Source organism: Danio rerio, chromosome 17 (assembly GCF_049306965.1).
Source record: "Danio rerio strain Tuebingen ecotype United States chromosome 17, GRCz12tu, whole genome shotgun sequence".
In the NCBI taxonomy this organism is placed as follows: domain Eukaryota; kingdom Metazoa; phylum Chordata; class Actinopteri; order Cypriniformes; family Danionidae; genus Danio; species Danio rerio.
In genome coordinates, this window is record NC_133192.1 from 55,214,292 (window position 1) to 55,231,950 (window position 17,659).

The 17,659-nt window shown below is 38.5% G+C and overlaps 1 protein-coding gene across 10 annotated transcripts in view; it reads left to right on the forward strand.

Moving 5' to 3' along the window:
* tiam2a (TIAM Rac1 associated GEF 2a) overlaps nt 1-17,659 on the forward strand; it is a 201,455-nt gene that overhangs the window by 129,140 nt on the left and 54,656 nt on the right. For all 10 annotated transcript variants that reach the window (XM_073927632.1, XM_073927634.1, XM_073927637.1 and 7 more), the window contains one exon: nt 7,840-7,925. In XM_073927632.1, the coding sequence (XP_073783733.1) occupies nt 7,840-7,925 (86 nt within the window). The remainder of the gene's footprint in view (nt 1-7,839; nt 7,926-17,659) is intronic.

A 17,659-nucleotide genomic window follows, 5' to 3' on the forward strand; every position in this document is an offset into this window, starting at 1 on the left:
ACAAAGGCAAAAAAACACACACACAAAAAAAAAAAAAAAAAAAAAACACGCTAGCATTACTGTCTCTATTCAAGTGTATACTTAAAGCGTAATATCTGCTGCTGTCAGAAAATAAAGAAAAATGAACTTGAACATGGAACTGAACTTCACATCCCGCTGGTTGCGCTTCCCACGAAAAAAAATCGACCGGACATAAATATAGAAAAGCAACCAGCTCCCGATTGAAAGTGGGCAGAGAGTTGTGACTCGATCTCTCTGGGAAAAAAACACTTCGCGTGTGTGCGACCTTATTACTCCCACATCTCCTTTGAAAAGGTCGCGGCCTGGCGGGCGAGTGTAGTCCGCTCATGAAATGTTATAATGTCCGCCATTATTGAAAAACCATCATTATGTCCTAATGTAGTCACGGTATATATCAGTTAGATCACAGTCTCGTTGTTAATCCTCGTAGTAGAAAATATAAGTTCTTACCTCAAATCTACAACAAATGATACGGAGAGTATAACATTAATTATAATCCTTGCCAATATGTTTGTGAAAGCGATATCACATTTTTTTAATCGGAAAAGAAAGCTTTGACATCCACATCTGAAAGCGTAGTTTGATTAATCCTACGACGGCCACTTCTCCGCATCTGCCACTGCGCTTTTGACAGCTCCGTCTCCAGGGCGTCATGCTCACTCACCGGCATCTCAATGCCGAGCTCCCGAAGTGTTGGCGCAGCTTCCGTCAGGGTATAGAAAGTTTTGTCGCCAGAATCCAGGCTGATCTTCAGTTGTGCGGGGTAGAAGCTCCGTGCCCTTACATTCTTCGTTTTGAGTTGTCTGATCACATCTCGCACGTGAGCCCTTTTTCTCTGCAGATCAGGAGAGTAGTCATTGTCGAAATAAATTCGTTTGTCCTTATACATGACTTGTTTTTGAATCCAGGCCTGACGTAAAATTGCTTCTTTCACAGGAAATTCCGTGAATTTTACCACTATTGATCTAGCTGATTCTGTATTTTTTGGCTTGGGAGCCAGCGCTCGGTGAGCCCTTTCAATTCTTATGTCACCGTCAGGCAGAGAATTTAAAGTTGTAGTGAGTAAGTCTTTTACGAACTCAACGAGATTCTTCCCTTCTTCGCTGTTTTCAGGTACTTGATATATTCTTAAATTATTCCGTCTTAGTCTGTTTTGTAGATCATCGCACCTGGCGGATAGTTCTACCTCCCGTAGCAACAGGTGTCGAATCGCTCTCCCGTGACGCATTACAGAGTCCTCGTTGTTACCAATGCGTTCTTCGGCCTCCACGATGCGTGTTTCCAGCTTTGATATCTGGTCTTTCAATTCTCCTACTGAAGTTTCCAGTCTTGTCAGAGACTCTTTCGTTCCGACGTGACCCTGTTGATTTTCTTTTCGCAGTTGTTTAAGTTCACCAACCAGATCCGTAATGGCTGACTCTGTATGTGCCCGAGTCTGAATAGGACTCGGCGATCGTCTTTTTTCCTCTCTCTCCTTCAAGTTATCGTGTTTTGTCCCGGACTTAGCGTATCTACTTGACGAGCTCATCTTTGTGATGTAGATGATGTTTTATTTACCGTGTATACTTAAATTTAAACTGGTTTTTACAATAAATTCGCGGAGACCACGTTTTCCGATGTCTATGCAGTCATGGCGTCACAGGAAGTCCGGAGATTAAGTCTTATATTTAATACAAGATGCGACTTCGATTCTCTTATTTTTTTGTTAGGTCTTACTGATAATAATTTAAAGAGTGCAAGAAACAGGAAGTTGTTTAACTTTCTTACCTATGCTGCACGTAAATGTATTTTCCTCAAATGGATATCGGACAAACCACCAACAGTATCAGAATGGCATGAAGTAATATTTGATCTTACGTCATTGGAATACTTTACTCACTGTTCAAGGGGAAAAAAGGGACACTTTTTATCAGATCTGGACTCCGTTCCTTGAATATGTAGGTCCTAAGATTTCAGGTACATTTTTGCAAAACCTTAGATCACCATAAACTTTGGTTAATTTATGTACTTTTCCATTTTTATTATTACTCTGTATTTTTATGTCGTCTTTTTTATTTAGATTTTCATTATGTGCTGTGATGTTAAGAAATTTGTTGGTTGTAAGCTGTGGTCATTGTTCTATTCTTTTTTGTTTTGTTAAAATAAAGGCAAAAAAAAGGAAGTAGTTGGGTTTAGGTATTGGGTAAGTTTAGGGATGTTTAATAAGATCATACTTTAAAAGTGCTAACAAACTGTTTTGAAATATTTGTGGTTAAGTTTAGAGGTAGGAGTGAGATAACTTCAGAATAACACTACCTCAAAATAACCTTTGTTTTCATTCATTCATTTATTTATTCATGCATTCATTCATTCATTCATTCATGCATTCATTCATTCATTCATTCATTCGTTTTCCTTCAGCTTAGACATTTGTTTTTTGAATGAGACGTTAAACTGAGGTCTTGACTCTCTGTTGTCATTAAAAATCCCATGGCACTTCTCGTAAAGTTCTTATGTCCTGGCCAAATTCTCCCCATTGGCCCTTACTCATCATGGCCTCTCAATCATCCCCATCCACCAAATTAGCTGTATCACTGTCTCTCCACTCCACCAATAGCTGGTGTGTGGTGAGTGCATTGGAGCCATTGTCCTGTGGCTGTTGTTACATCATCCAAGTTGATGCTGCACACTAGTGGTAGTGTGGTGAGCCCCCCTCATGGGTCAAGCGCTTTGGGTGTATGGCCATACACGATAAATGTAAAAAAAAACTAAATCTTAATATTGCGAAAATCATGAAGTTGTCTAAATAAAGTGCTTAATGCACATTAGTAATCAATTTTGAAATATTTACAGCAGGAAATTTACTAGTCTAAGGGTGCTTTCACACCTACACTTTTGTTTGGGAACGTGTCTCGTTTGCCCAGTTAGCGCGGTTCGTTTGGCATATGTGAACAGGGCAATCGCGCTCTGTTCCGCGCCAAAGTAATCGCTCCGAGATCGATTGAATGAGGTGGTCTCGGCTCGATTGAAACGAACCCTGGAGCAGTTCGATTGCAGTGAGAAAGCGATCCGATCCGAGCGCGGTTATATCACAGTGCATTATGGATATGTAATAGGCATACGACTATATGAAGAGAGAATTATGAGTATGGCGGGAAGTTTCGCGAGTCTCCGGATGCCCGCAAATGAGTGATGATCTCCCGGTAATCTCGCGTCTCCCTCCAGGTCCTCAAATAGGCATCGTCACGCACCCTTCTCACCCCTCCCCACCGCGTCTCTCCTCAGACACGTCGCGCACCTTGTCAATCACCACCAAACCACCACCTCTCCTGACAGCTGAGCGGGACGCTGCAAAATAAACCCTGACACTCTGACCAATGTGAGGAGAGTTTACTCACACGTGACTTGTTTTATCTCTTTTGGTCCGATTGGAAATTTGCAGTGTGAAAGCGAACCGCTCCAAGAGCAAAGAGCAACAATGTAACATTTGTAATCTCTGTTTCGGAACAACTGAATCGATTCACAGGTGTGAAAGCACCCTAAGTCTTAATGGAACATGATCTGTACTAAGTATTCAGTTGATTTCTGGTATAAAAGAAAATGTTTTTTTCTGACCCATACTATGTATGCACCCTTTTCACATATCTTGTGTTCTCTGTAGAGGAGGCTGGGTAAACTTATAAAGCGCAGTTTTACAATCTTATTTGCTGATATAATAAAAAAAAAAAATCCATGATGGTGTTATCAAGACTTTCAGAAGAGGGAAATAAAATAGTGTGAGACTGATGGTACAGCAGCAAAATTTCTTGACTATTACTCCGAAATAAGCGTATAGTTCCTAGCCATATAAGCTTAGAAAAGACTAACTTCTCATTTTCCATTGGTCTTACATGATGTAACTACAGAAGAGTCGAGCCTTAAATAGGAATATTATCAAAAGTCTTTAGTAGGGATGTAATAGTATCAGAATTTCACAGTACGGTAATACCTCGGTATGAATGGCACGGTGCGGTATTTATTGAATAATTTACAGGAAAAACAAAACTAATGAAAAGACTCGAAAAAAGTGCCAAAAGTGTTTATTTACCTGAGCACTGAACATATCAATGACATACAAATTAGCCATCTATCTGTAAGTTTCGAAACAGGAACTTCAATTTTTCAATTTTAATAACAAAAAACTATTAAACCATGTAGAAAAAATTAAGTTTCAATTTAGTATTGTTGAAAACTCACTCACTTTCAACATTTAATCACTCACTCACTTGGATAGAGATGGGTTTTTAAGGAAAATGATCATATAACTATAATCTGGTAAAAGCTGGGATCTCTGGGCATGTCCCCTGCAACAGAAAAAACCCTCTCATTTGGGACTGAGGTTTCTGGGACAGAGAGATATGATTTAGCCAAGGCTGACAGCAGTGTGTAACGTTGTGCATTGTCTTTCCACCACTTGAGAGGACAAGCCATGAGTGAGATAGAGATCTCTTTGCGGTACAAGTCAATGTCTGCATCAATCTAACAAGTGTGCTGTGTTCTGCAGTCCCCACGACTGTTTTTAGTCGTATTCCCCGACTTATATCACCACAGTCTGGCAGTGCCTGCATATTGTTTTTTTCTTTGTCTGTCACCTTTTTTCCTTTTTCGTATCTTTTTAGAGAGAAACCGAAATGCTTCCACACATCCGATTTAAAACCTGCTTTAGGTTCGATCATTTTCAGCTTTTTCTTCCCCGCTACTAGCAGCACACTTCATTTCTGCATTACTGGATCTTACAGGCCGCAAAGGATGATGGCCACGCCTGGGCTGATGGGAATTGTAGTTCCTGCTACCTCCCGTTTGCTTCATTCGCCTAAGCAAACTTTTCTCAGAAATATAGTTTTGAGTCATGCGCCTACGGTAATATTGAAAAATATAACTATTGCGGTATGACGGTATTTACAATATTGTTACATCCCTAGTCTTTGGTGATTTTAAAGTTAGATGCTAATGGTCTAATCCGATTCAATGATTTATGCTAAGCTAAGCTAAAATTGTCCTCCAGACTCAGAGATCGACTGAATGGATTTAAAAATGGTTCAACTCATCTGTTTAACTGTAGGGGACTTGTAAAATTGAACCTTTTCCAAAAAAAAAAAAAAGTGGAGTTTTCCTTTAACAGTGTTTCGAAACAAAAAGACGAGTGTCTGTCTCCATCTGATGGCAGAATTTATTTGTCATTTATTTGTAATTTAGTGGTGATGCAGTAGCATAGACAGCTATTTTGAAACCCAGTGATATGACAAAGATATGTGTTCCCGAAATTAGTTATGTGGTTGTTGTTTTTGGTGTCTGAGAGGAACGTTCAGATAAAAGTTACAGCGGCTACAAAACATTAAAAAAGTTGTAGTTGAAAGTTCTGCACAAGACTTTTGGCCAGCGGAGAAATTAAAATGGTCGTGCCCAACTGAGTCTGGTTCTCTCAAGGTTTTTTTTCTTCACTCCCATCAGGTGAAGTTTTTTTCCCCTCTCCGCTGTCGCCACTGCCTCGCATGGTTCAGGATTGGTAGAGCTACGCATCGATGAATTGGCTCTTCAGTGTTTGAACTCTCAGTAATGATTAAATCACACTGAACTGAGCTGAACTGAACTGAACTTGAACACTAAAACCTGAACCACACTGTTCCAGTTACTGAACCACACTGTTCCAGTTACTATGACCATTTATGTGAAGCTGCTTTGACACAATCTACATTGTAAAAGCGCTATACAAATAAAGCTGAATTGAATTGAATTGAATTAACAAAAAAACAGCTCTATGGCCGGAAATTGCAAGAGTAAATGTGTAACTGAAATTTCAATTGTAAGTTTAATGTTTAATATAATTATTTTTAGGGTTTTTTAGCCTTTAATCGATAGAACAATGTAGAGAATTGACAGGAAAGCATTAAGAGCAGACAGAGGGAAAGGATCGGTAAAGGACCTCGAGCCGGGAATCAAACTTGGGTCGCCGTGAGCACCTTGGTGTTATATGTCGGCGCACTTAACCACTATTGGCGCCAACAGCTTATTGTTTTAATAAAGTTGTAAACTTCATAGATTTTATTCATTCATTTTCCTTCGGCTTAGTCACTTTATTCATCATAGGTTGCCACAGTGGAATGAACCACCAACTACTTCAGCATGACGAGGGAATAACGTCAAATTTACTGTCCTGTACCATAGATGCTGCATTAGAAATGCCTCACACGAGCGGTAATTTGTTTTTTTGTTATTTGACGCAAAGATTTTTTTATACAGTCATAAATGCATATAAATGTTCATATGTTTAAAAAAAATCTAAATATTAAAAACTTTAAAGAATTTAAGATGCTGATGACTGTTAAACCAACACAATCTCACGGCAATTCGTAACTTTTTCATTTAGTGGCTAATTCGTACAAATTCGTACGATCTAATTCGTACATTTTAGTACGATTTGCGTATCCCCCAATGACGGTTGGGTTTAGGGGTGGGGTCAGGTGCCACGCCTCCTTTTTAAAATCGTACATTTTCTTACGACTGAACTCGTACGAATTCGTACGAATTAGCCACTAAACTGCCAAAACGTAAAATACTTACGTTTTCTCGTGAGATCAGGCTGGTTAAACACATCATACAGTGTTGTGAAAAGGGTCCCTTGTTGGCTATTGGTGAAACATAATACTGCTATTGTGGTCCAGGATCTCATATCTTGATTGATTGAGTCATGTATAATGAACTCTTGAGAGTTAGATGGGTGTCCTATGACATTTTTTGACAGACAGCTCTTAGATATTAGATCTACAATAACATCTCAGCCATAACCAGTTCAGAAGCTAAGATGAGAGAGATTTAGTTTTTTCAGGAATAATCTCTTAAAATGTCGCTTCCCCTACATTAAACCAAGTAATTATTCTCTCTTTTTGTTTGTTAACCAATGGTGTTTAATAGAAATCATGCTTCAGCTAACTCACTGTTAGCATAGCTTGGCATTTGTAGATTGTTTTTTAGGTAAATAGTAGCATTCACTACACAGAATGAAGGCATGGTGTTGATTAGTAGGTGTTAAAAATGAATATAAATAGATGACACCAATTTAAAAGGAAGATCATTTCAGTTCACAAATTAGCAGTGTACGGTTTAAGACTATACAAGAATACATTATTGCAAGCGTTGCTAGAGGAGAGATTGTTTTTTTGCCAACATGTTCACAAGAGCGTTCAGCCAAAAAAGAGTTAAAAGAATATGACTTTCATTGGATATATCAGCAGACATGACCTCTGTAGTTCTGCGTTGGTAACAAAGTAGAGTGCTTTTGCACACTCACAGCTGAGAGAATGAACACAGTCTCTGGTTTTCCTGTGTAGTCGGGTGCGGTGAGCCTCTGTCCCTGTCACTGAAACCACTCTTGAAAACTTAAATAAGCAACACAGGGTGCAACCATGATAAAGCAACCGCTTGCATAACCATTTAAAATGGAAAGCATCAAGATGCTGAAAACAATTAACTGTACTTATATATAGTTTTAGTTTTATGTATAATTAAATATATAATGCTGATAATAGAAATTAATATAAGGCACAGCAACCATTCATCCAAACAGTTTAGAGAAAATGTCAGACAGGTGGGCCTTCAAAAATTGATTGGAAAGAAGTGGGGCCACAAAATGAAAAGGTTGAGAACCCCTGCCGTAGATGATCAATCATTCAGTGTAAACCACTCTTTGTTGGTTATTTCTCTCTTACTCACATCACAGTCAGTGTAAAAGAGACTCAAGTGTCACCAGAAAGTGTTTAACTTGTTTATGCTAATATGGAATAATGCTTTCTTTCTCCTCAGATGTGTCCTGTGTGACAGAAACCTTGTCTGTAAATGATGGTCTTCAAGATTCTTACCACAACCATCGCCAAGTTCATCACAGCAAGGTAAAAAGTCTGTATTTATCTACTTTATGAAAGCTGGTGGCACATTGCAGTGTTGATTTGCCCTTTTTTGTAGCGTAGCACACATTTGTGTACAGTTTCTGTTGTGTCCCTGCGGAAAAATCCAGCTTAAACCAGCCTAGGCTGGTTGGCTGGTTTTAGCTGGTCGACCAGACTGGTTTCCAGCCATTTCCAGCCTGGTCTTAGCTGGTCAGGCTGGGAGATGACCAGCTAAAACCAGCTTGACCAGCCTAGCCAAGCTGGGAGTCCAGCCAAAACCAGCTATATCCAGCTTAAACCAGACTGGCTGGTCAAGCTGGTTTTAGCTGTATTTGGCTGGTCATTTTCCAGCCTGACCAGCTTAGACCAGGCTGGAAATGGCTGGAAACCAGCCTGGAAGTGGCCAAAACCCCTCTAAAACCAGCCTGGTAGACCAGCTAAAACCAGCCAACCAGCCTAGGCTGGTTTAAGCTGGATTTTTCAGCAGGGATTTATTAAGGTTTTACTTGTAATTGTGTGATCTTCACCAATGAACTCAAATTACAATAGATTAATGCACATGCTAAAATGTGCTAAGAGTTTCCGGAAGAGTTAGAGGATTAAACAATGTAGTATAAAACTTCATCTGAATATGAGCGTATATGCTATTTAGTCATATGGAAAATGCTATAGGCTTGTATAATAACAATAATACTAAACATTATTTTACATATCACCTTCAAAAGTAGAATCTCAAAGCGGATTAAGTAAGAGATAAAGAAGATCCAGACAGTTGTTTTCACCAAATAAAGCCCAACAGGTTAATTTGAGGCCTGAAGTTAAGCGAAGGGCTGTTGTGTAAGACTGATGTTTGAAATAGCACCAGGTTTTCACATTTGGGCTTATCATTTTGCCTTCGACTGTATTTTACATGATTATATTTGTCTGTCGCTAGTTCCTTAATTATTTGAGTAAAAAATTACATAGAAGAGTTAACAAATTCTATTTATTTTCCATTTATAGCACATTGACTGAAACATACTAACCTTATATCTAAATAAGTTGTAGTCAAAAGGTAATTTCTCGTCCTGCCTGTTGTGTGTGTTGTGTGTGTGTGTGTGTGTGTGTGCGCGTGTGTATGTTGAGCAGCAGCTGCATTGTCAGTGCTCGTCTGCCAGTGCTTGTTGTCACTTTGTAATTAGCCTCTTCATGGATCTTTGGCCTTCACACTGCTTGCTTATTACTGTCACCAACACAAGAGCTTATATTTATGCTCAAGGCCAAACACACAACGACAGAAGCGTTACAAAAAACACACACTGATCTGGAGTCCGCACATGCTGGTTGGGCTAAAGGATGTCGGATCTCTCCGAAATCAGGCTTGTGTGTTCTTCTGCACAAGAAGTAGGAGTTCCCTTATAGTTTCCATCCATCTGTGTCTGTCATTGAGATCTTTCTGTTTTGTTTTTGACTGATTTCGGTATGTTTTTGTAGATGAATTTCACACAGCAGAACCATTGTAATAATTCAATGCTAATACAGTTGAAGTCAGAATTATTAGCCGCCTGAGTTATTAGCCTCCCTGTTTATTTGGTTCCCTAATTTCTTTTTAACGGAGAGCAGATTTTCTCAACACATTTCTAATAGTTGTAATAACTCATTTCCAATAACTGATTTATTTTATCTTTGCCATGATGACACTAAATAATATTTGACTAGATATTCTTCAAGACACTTCTTTACAGCTTAAAGTGACATTTAAAGGCTTAACTAGGTATATTAGGTTAACTAGGCAGGTTAGGGTAATTAGGCAAGTTACTGTATAACGATGATTTGTTCTGTAGACTATCGAAAACAAATAGCTTAAAGGATCTTATAATTTTATCCTTAAAATGGTGTTTAAAAAATTAGATAAAGAGTGAAGTGTGTGTGTGTGTGTGTGTGTGTGTGTGTGTGTTTACAGCAGTTTGACTGATAAATATGAATTTGTAGCTAAATCGTTAGCGGCGCCAAACAGCATTTCCCGTTTTTACATCTTTGCTACAGCCTACCGTTAACGCCAGACACTGTACATGTCATGATCAATTTTAACAAATAAAAACTCACAGGCTGCAGCTTCTGCTTGTTGGAGCTGCTCCTACTTTAAGGAGATTTAGCACTGAACTGGGAGAGATTTTGGAAGCTGTGCTTTGTCAAATCATGCTTGCTATTTATTTTATAATTCTCTGGAACATAATTAATATTGAACTGTAAGCATTTCTGTCCTTGTGTCTTGTCATTTGGAAGCCCAAATACAGAAACAGAAGAAGCTCTGTGGAAATAGCAGCGTTTAAATAGTATTTCAGCTCTCTCTGCTGTAGCAATACAGCGCCTCTGGCCATGCCCGGTAAAAGTACGTTTGTGATCTCACTGGCCCGGAAGTATTTTTTTTTTTTGCAGTCCCTAAAATTCGTTCATTGTAGGCTTTGCTAAGCTAACTCTGTAAATACCAAGGTCTCCCTTTGCATTGAACTTTTTACAGTTTACATTCAGAGATGCTGTTTATGTTCGCACAGCTACATCACACATCAACTAAAGTTTAACATATGATAGCATAGTGGACCACCCCTTTGATGCACGTTATGCTCCAAACAAACTTATAACTCATTAAGAGAATAAGCACAACCCTGTTAGACCATGCACTGGGGCAAAGAGTGTATCTTTCCATCCTTAAAATAGCAAAAGTGGGTTTGGACACACCCTTAAAGGGCCATGAAACCCCCTCGTTTCAGCAGGGTGTTTTCACATCTCTACTTTGGAAAAAGTCAGAAAAGTGGGCGCGTCCAGCTCTGTTTAGGGGGGAGTGTCGGAGGAACTAAAATGGGATGGTGTGGGAGTGTCTATTTGGGCTCGCGCGAGTTTCAGAGTCAAAACACACACACAAACACGGGAGAAAGTGATGGTGTTTACATGGACATCTGTAGTCGAATTATTTGCCAAATTATTAAATGGTGGACTTTAACTGCAGTTTGGCTCTTTCATTTAGCGAATTCATTCATGTCCCTCGCAACAAACGAAAAATTTGATTCGAGGAACTGCTCTAAGCGTGTATTTTTCATGCAATGTTTGATACCACACGGCGAAAGAGAGAAAAAAACCCTCCGCATTTCCCGTAAAAACTTAGATGCACTCGGCAGGTAGCGTCAGAAAGCCGCGTGTGTTATTCCGGTCACAAAATGCGGTAAAAATCCAACACGAGCTTAAAGTTTGGTTGTGGTGTTTAAACATGTTTACACTCGATGTAATAGTTAACTTAGTTCGATACGAACAAACTGAATAAACAAAGAGCACTGGTCGCTCACTTACCAAATCTGTAGAGACAGGACAATCACCAGCAACTAGAGCCGCGTCTGTATTAAGAGGAGACTACAAGCGAATCCGGATCTCAGCGTTTGCAGATGAGAACAGCTCTCAGGTAAACAATGTTCCTCCTTAGACACGCAAGTTATTGTTGTCGAGCGTTGCGTATACTGTTAATCCATTGCGTGAGTCTGAGCTCTCACAGAGAGAAAATGAAAACGAAACTTAACTGCAGCAAACTATAAAAGCAACACTTCACGCTTGTTTTGCCAATACAACGTGGCGTCTCTGCTGTCTAAACACTGTTGACAGTAATGAATATTAATGAAGTTGCACAATAGAGCGCGCTGATTGGTTTGAACCAAGCTTTACTCATGCATTAATGCATCACACTGTAAGACGTAATAAGACACACTCTGGCACAGACGTCCAGTCTGCACGCTGGAATACACGCTATTATGTCATAGCCGTGACGCAGCTTCAAAAATTCGTTTCAACGAAATTACCTTTACGAATTTGCTTGAAATAACGCAAAAACAACCAATTTACACTTAGTGAAATATAGGTGTCCTAATAGTGTTTATAGCAGTGTAGGACACATATACGACTGTCAACAGCTCAAAAAATGTGTTTTGGTGTTTCGTGACCCTTTAATGCTTATAGACTATGTGCCTATAGAGCCCAAAGAGATCATTTGGAGCTGCTGAATCTTTAAAAATTGTGTTTTGGTATTTACTTTATAGACGTTCACTACGGGATCTAATGTGGATCCTGATCTGAGAAGTCGTCTGTGGTTGTTTTCATAGGAGAAGTTGTTGCTTTTATAAATAAAAGATTTATAAAATTATAAAATGAAGATTTCTTAATGTCTACTTTAGATTTCTTAAGCTGCAAGCTGCGCACGGTAAACAAGAGTTCTCTCGCTCTACAGAGATTCATTTCTCCTGGAGTTGCAAGTCTGCTTCACTTTTGATGTGCAAATGTATAGTAATTAAAGGAGTTCCTCTGCTCAAGACTTACGGCCTTCCCTTACAAAGATATAATTAAATATCATGGAAAAACATTGGTAATGAGTTGAAGTCAGAATTACTACCCCCCTGTATATCTTTCCCTAATTTCTGTTTAACGAGGAGAAGATTTTTTCAACACATTTCTAATCATAATAGTTTTAATAACTCATTTTTTAATAACTGATGTATTTATCTTTGCCATGATGACAGCACATCATGTTTGGCTAGGTATTTTTCATTAAACTAGCATTCAGCTCAAAGTCACAGTTAAGGCTTATCAAGGTTAATTAGACAATTTAGGGTATTTAGACAACTTATTTTATAATGCTGGTCTGTTCTGGAGACAATGGAAAAATATCGCATAAGGGGCTAATAATTTTGACCTTAAAATGGTTTTGTAAACAGATAAAACGGCTTTTATTCTAGCTGAAATAAAACAAATTAAAAAAAGTTTAAAATAATAAAGAAAATACTGTGAAGGAAGGCTGATAATTCTGACCTCAACTTTATTTAAAAAAGTTTGGTGATGAGGTGTTTTTTGTCAGATGGTGAATCTCTGTGTTGACAGTCGGACCTCTGGGTGCATTTACAGTTAGGTCTAGAAATATCTGACACAATCTAACATTTTAGTGCTATACACCAACACAATGGATTTGAAATGAACTACCAAGATGTGCTTTTACTGCAGACTGTCAGCTTTAATTTGAGAGTATTTACATCCAAATCAGATGAACGCTGTAGGAATTATAACAGTTTGCATATGTGCCTCCCACTTGTTAAGGGACCAAAAGGAATTGAGCAATTGGCTTCTAAGCTGTTCCCTGGCCAGGTGTGTGTTATTCCCTCATTATCCCAATTACAATGAGCAGATAAAAGGTCCAGAGTTCATTTCAATTGTGCTATTTGCATTTGGAATCTGTTACTGTCAACGCTCAAGATGAGCATCAACTTGTACCAGAGTGATGGCAGGAGAAGAGTATGGAGAAGGAAAGGAACTGCTCATTATTAAAACCAGTGAAGCATGGTGGTGGTTGTGACATGGCTTGGGCATGTATGGTTGCCAGTGCAACTGGTTCTTTTGTATGTATTGATGATGTAACTGCTGACAAAAGCAGCAGGATGCATTCTGAAGTGTTTCAGGCAATATTTTCTGCTCATGTACAGCCAAATGCTTCAGAACTGATTGGACGGCGCTTCACAGAGCAAATAGAGAATGACCTAAAGCAGGGGTGTCCAAACTTTTTGGGCCGAGGGCCAGATGCAAAAAAAAAAACGTTGCCCCTGGCCAAATTTTACATACATCACACAGACACGCATATATATATATATATATATATATATATATATATATATATATTTTTTTTCCACACATTTCTAAACATAATAGTTTTAGTAACTCATTTCTAATAACTGATTTATTTTATCTTTGCCAAGATGACAGTAAATAATATTTGACTAGATATTTTTCAAGACACTTCTATACAGCTTAAAGTGACATTTAAAGGCTTAACTAGGTTAATTAGGTTAACTAGTCAAGTTAAGGTAATTAGGCAAGTTATTTTATAACAATGGTTTGTTCTGAAGACTTAAGGGGCTAATAATTTTGACCTTAAAATGGTTCATAAAAAATTAAAAACTGCTTTTATTCTAGCCGAAATAAAACAAACAAGTCTTTCTCCAGAAGAAAAAATATTATCAGACATACTATGAAAATGCTCTGTTAAACATCATTTTGGGAAATATTTAAAAAAGAGGAAATAAATCAAAGAGGGGCTAATAATTCTGACTTCAACTGTGTGTAGATAGATAGATAGATAGATAGATAGATAGATAGATAGATAGATAGATAGATAGATAGATAGATAGATAGATAGATAGATAGATAGATAGATAGATAGATAGATAGATAGATAGATAGATTATAACAAGAACTGCTGCTTATTTGAATGCATGTAATAGCGACACACGGTGGTTAATTATTGAATTACGTTCATTTTTGTATAGCGGGCCAGATTCTATTGAAATTTATAAAAAGCCTCGCGGGCCGCCACAAAACTGATCCGTAGTTTGGACACCTCTGACCTAAAGCATACTGCAAAAGCAACCAAAGAGTTCTTAAAGGTAGACAAGTGGAATGTTATGCAACGGCCAAGTCAATAAGCTGATCTCAATCCGATTGAGCTTGCATTTCCCTTGCTGGAGACTAAACTGATGGGAAAATGCCCAAAGAGCAAACAGGAACTGAAGACAGTTGCAGTTGAGGTCTGGCAGAGCACCACCAGGAATGAAACCCAGCATCTGGTTAAGTCTATGCGTTCCAGACTTCAGGCTGTAATCGACTAGAAAGGATTTGCAACCAAGTATTAAAAATTGAAAGTTTGATTTTTTTGATTATTATTCCGTCCAATTAATTTTAAATCCTTAACAAGTGGGGAGGCACACATGCAAACTATTGTAATTCCTACAGCGTTCACCTGATTTTGATGTAAACACCCTCAAATTAAAGCTGCCAGTCTACAGTTCAAGCGCATATAGATAGTTTCATTTCAATTCCATTCTGTCGGTGTACAGAGCCAAAAATGTTAGAATTGTGTCCAATTATTTATGGACCTAACTGTATGTGCTGGGACCCACTGCTCTGCAGATTGTTTGATCTGTCACACAGTTCAGTTCGTGGAGTTCTCTGCTAATGAGCTGATCTGAATCTGCTGTAATTAATACAGAAAACAATAGAACTGTGCAGAGCGGTGGACCCCCAGGGCTGGAAGCCGAGAGCCACTTTGCTAGTGGAACACAGAACTGCATGTTAAGCCTCTTTCACGCCACACGCGTAAGCAGAGCGTAAGCAGCGCATGTTTTCAGGCCAGATTACTGCTTTCATACCAAACGCTGAAGCAGTACTGCTGAGTCTATTTTTGCAGCTCTGCTTACACTCAGTTAATGTGACAAGGCGTCGATAATGATCAAAAACACATTCAATAACAGTAAAAGAAGCAATTTTACCAAATAAGTGTATTGAAAATAGTTTAATCTTTAAGCACATTACATTTTGCAGCCCTGAATCCTCAGTAGTGCCCAAAACTGGGCACACAGGCCTCTGTTTTTGCCTCATAGCAAGAAGGTTGCTGGTTCGAGTCCTGGCTAGGTCAGTTGGCATTTCTTTGTGGTGTTTTTATGTTCTTCCAAGTGGTGCTCGCTGCAGAGCCATTTGAGGAGAGGTGAGCTCCAGAGAGGGGGAGCTTAAGCTTGAGCTCCACCTTTTTTGCACTTCTTCTACGAGTGATGTCACTGGGGGTAGGGTTAGGGGTGGGGTTGGTGTACGCATTAAAACAGCTTACAGGAGGAGGAGCGACAGCTCATGCTCCCCCTCTCTGGAGTGAGTGAGTGAGTGAGTGAGTGAGTGAGTGAGTGAGTGAGTGAGTGAGTGAGAGAGAGAGAGTGTGTGTGTGTGTGTGTGTGTGTGTGTGTGTGTGTGTGTGTGTGTGTGTGTGTGTGTGTGTGTGTGTGTACGTGTTTTTGTGACATATCAGGACACAAATCTGTATAATGACATGGGTATGACACAGGTATTACAAAAAGGAGGTGAAATATGAGGACATTGGTGACGTCCTCATTTCTCAAAATGCTTATAAATCCTACAGAATGAGTTTAATCAGAGAGTAAAGCTGCACACAGTCTCCTGTGGTGGTTGGGTTTAGGAGTGGGGTGGGGTGAGGGCAATATAATATATGGTTTGGGCTGCATAAAATGAATGGAAACCTATGTAATGTCCCCACTTTTCACAAAAACAAACATGTGTGTGTGTGTGTGTGTGTGTGTGTGTGTGTGTGTGTGAATGCAAGAGTGTAATGGTGCTAAGTTGTGGCTATAAGGGCATCTGTGTAAAACATATGCCAGAATAGTTGGTGGTTCACTCCGCTGCGACAACCTCTGATAAATAAGGTACTAAGCCAAAAGTGAATGAATATCACCCGATCACAAAAGATCTATCAATTTGTTTTTCAGATTTGAAAATGGCTATTTTTGCATATTTCAATCTTTATTTAATATCTATCCTCCATGAGTTGAAAGAAAATCATTAGGGCAACCAAACCCACATTTTTTGACTTTCTTTTGTCTTAAATTAGTATAAAAATATCAAAATATCAAAAATAACAATAAAAGGTAAATGGCAATAGGTTTCAATGGCGTCCTGTGGGAGTGTGTGTGTTTATGGTGGTGTGTGTGTGTGTGTATGTATGTGAGAAAGAGAGTGAATGTTTGACACATTGAGCATGTTGTACAGGCTCAGACTTTTATTTAGGTGTATATTTTATCAGTGGTGTGTTAGATTTGTTGGGAAAAGTTAATATTAATAATAATAATAATAATATATAGTTGAAGTCAGAATTACAAGCCTCCTGTTTATTTTTCCCTCGATTTCTGTTTAACAGAGAAGATTTCTTCAACACATTTCTAAACATAATAGTTTTAGTAACTCATCTCTAATACCTGATTTATTTTATCTTTGCCATGATGACAGTAAATAATATTTTACTACATATTTTTCAAGACACTTCTATACAGCTTAAAGTGACATTTAAAGGCTTAACTAGGTTAATTAGGTTAACTAGGCAGGTTAGAGTAATTAGGCAAGTTATTGTATAATGATGGTTTGTTCTGTAGACTATTGGGAAAAAATATAGCTTAAAGAGGCTTATAATTTTAAAATGGTGGTTAAAAAATTAAAAACTGCTTTTATTCTAGCCGAAATAAAACAAATAAGACTATCTCCAGTAGAAAAAATATTATCAGACATACTGTGAAAATTTCTTTGCTCTGTTAAGCATCATTTAGGAAATATTTAAAAAAGGAAAAAAAAATCAAAGAAGGGCTAATAATTCTGACTTCAAATGTGTGTATGTGTATATATATATGTATATGATTTATTTTAGTGCTCCTCATTTATTTCCTATGAACAAAAAAGTGCCAACCTGATTGGTGAAGAAGGTTTTGACGTGGCATGTCAAAACAAAAAAATTTACCATGAGGTTTTCTTTTTAAATTACGCCTGCCGTTTTGTACGTTGGTGTGTATGATCACATTGGCGCCCTAGTCACGAGGTGTCCATGGAAAACAAGAAAAAAGCACTCCGTTTTACACTAATGCGTTTTAATTTTAAAACGGCATTTTAGATCAAAAACGATTCGCGTCCACACTAGCGTTTCACCTAGCGTTTCTGAACATATCTCCGTCCACACTGTGCCACCAAAACGTATATCACGTGACCATTCGTGCACTCTGGGCATGTGTGTTTTAGTATAAACAGAAAGCATGTGTCACACTCGGCATTTGGTTATTGTTAGTCAACAAACGCCGGTTGAACAATGAACGCGATGACAAAGAAAGCAAGAGAGGTATTTTTGTGGA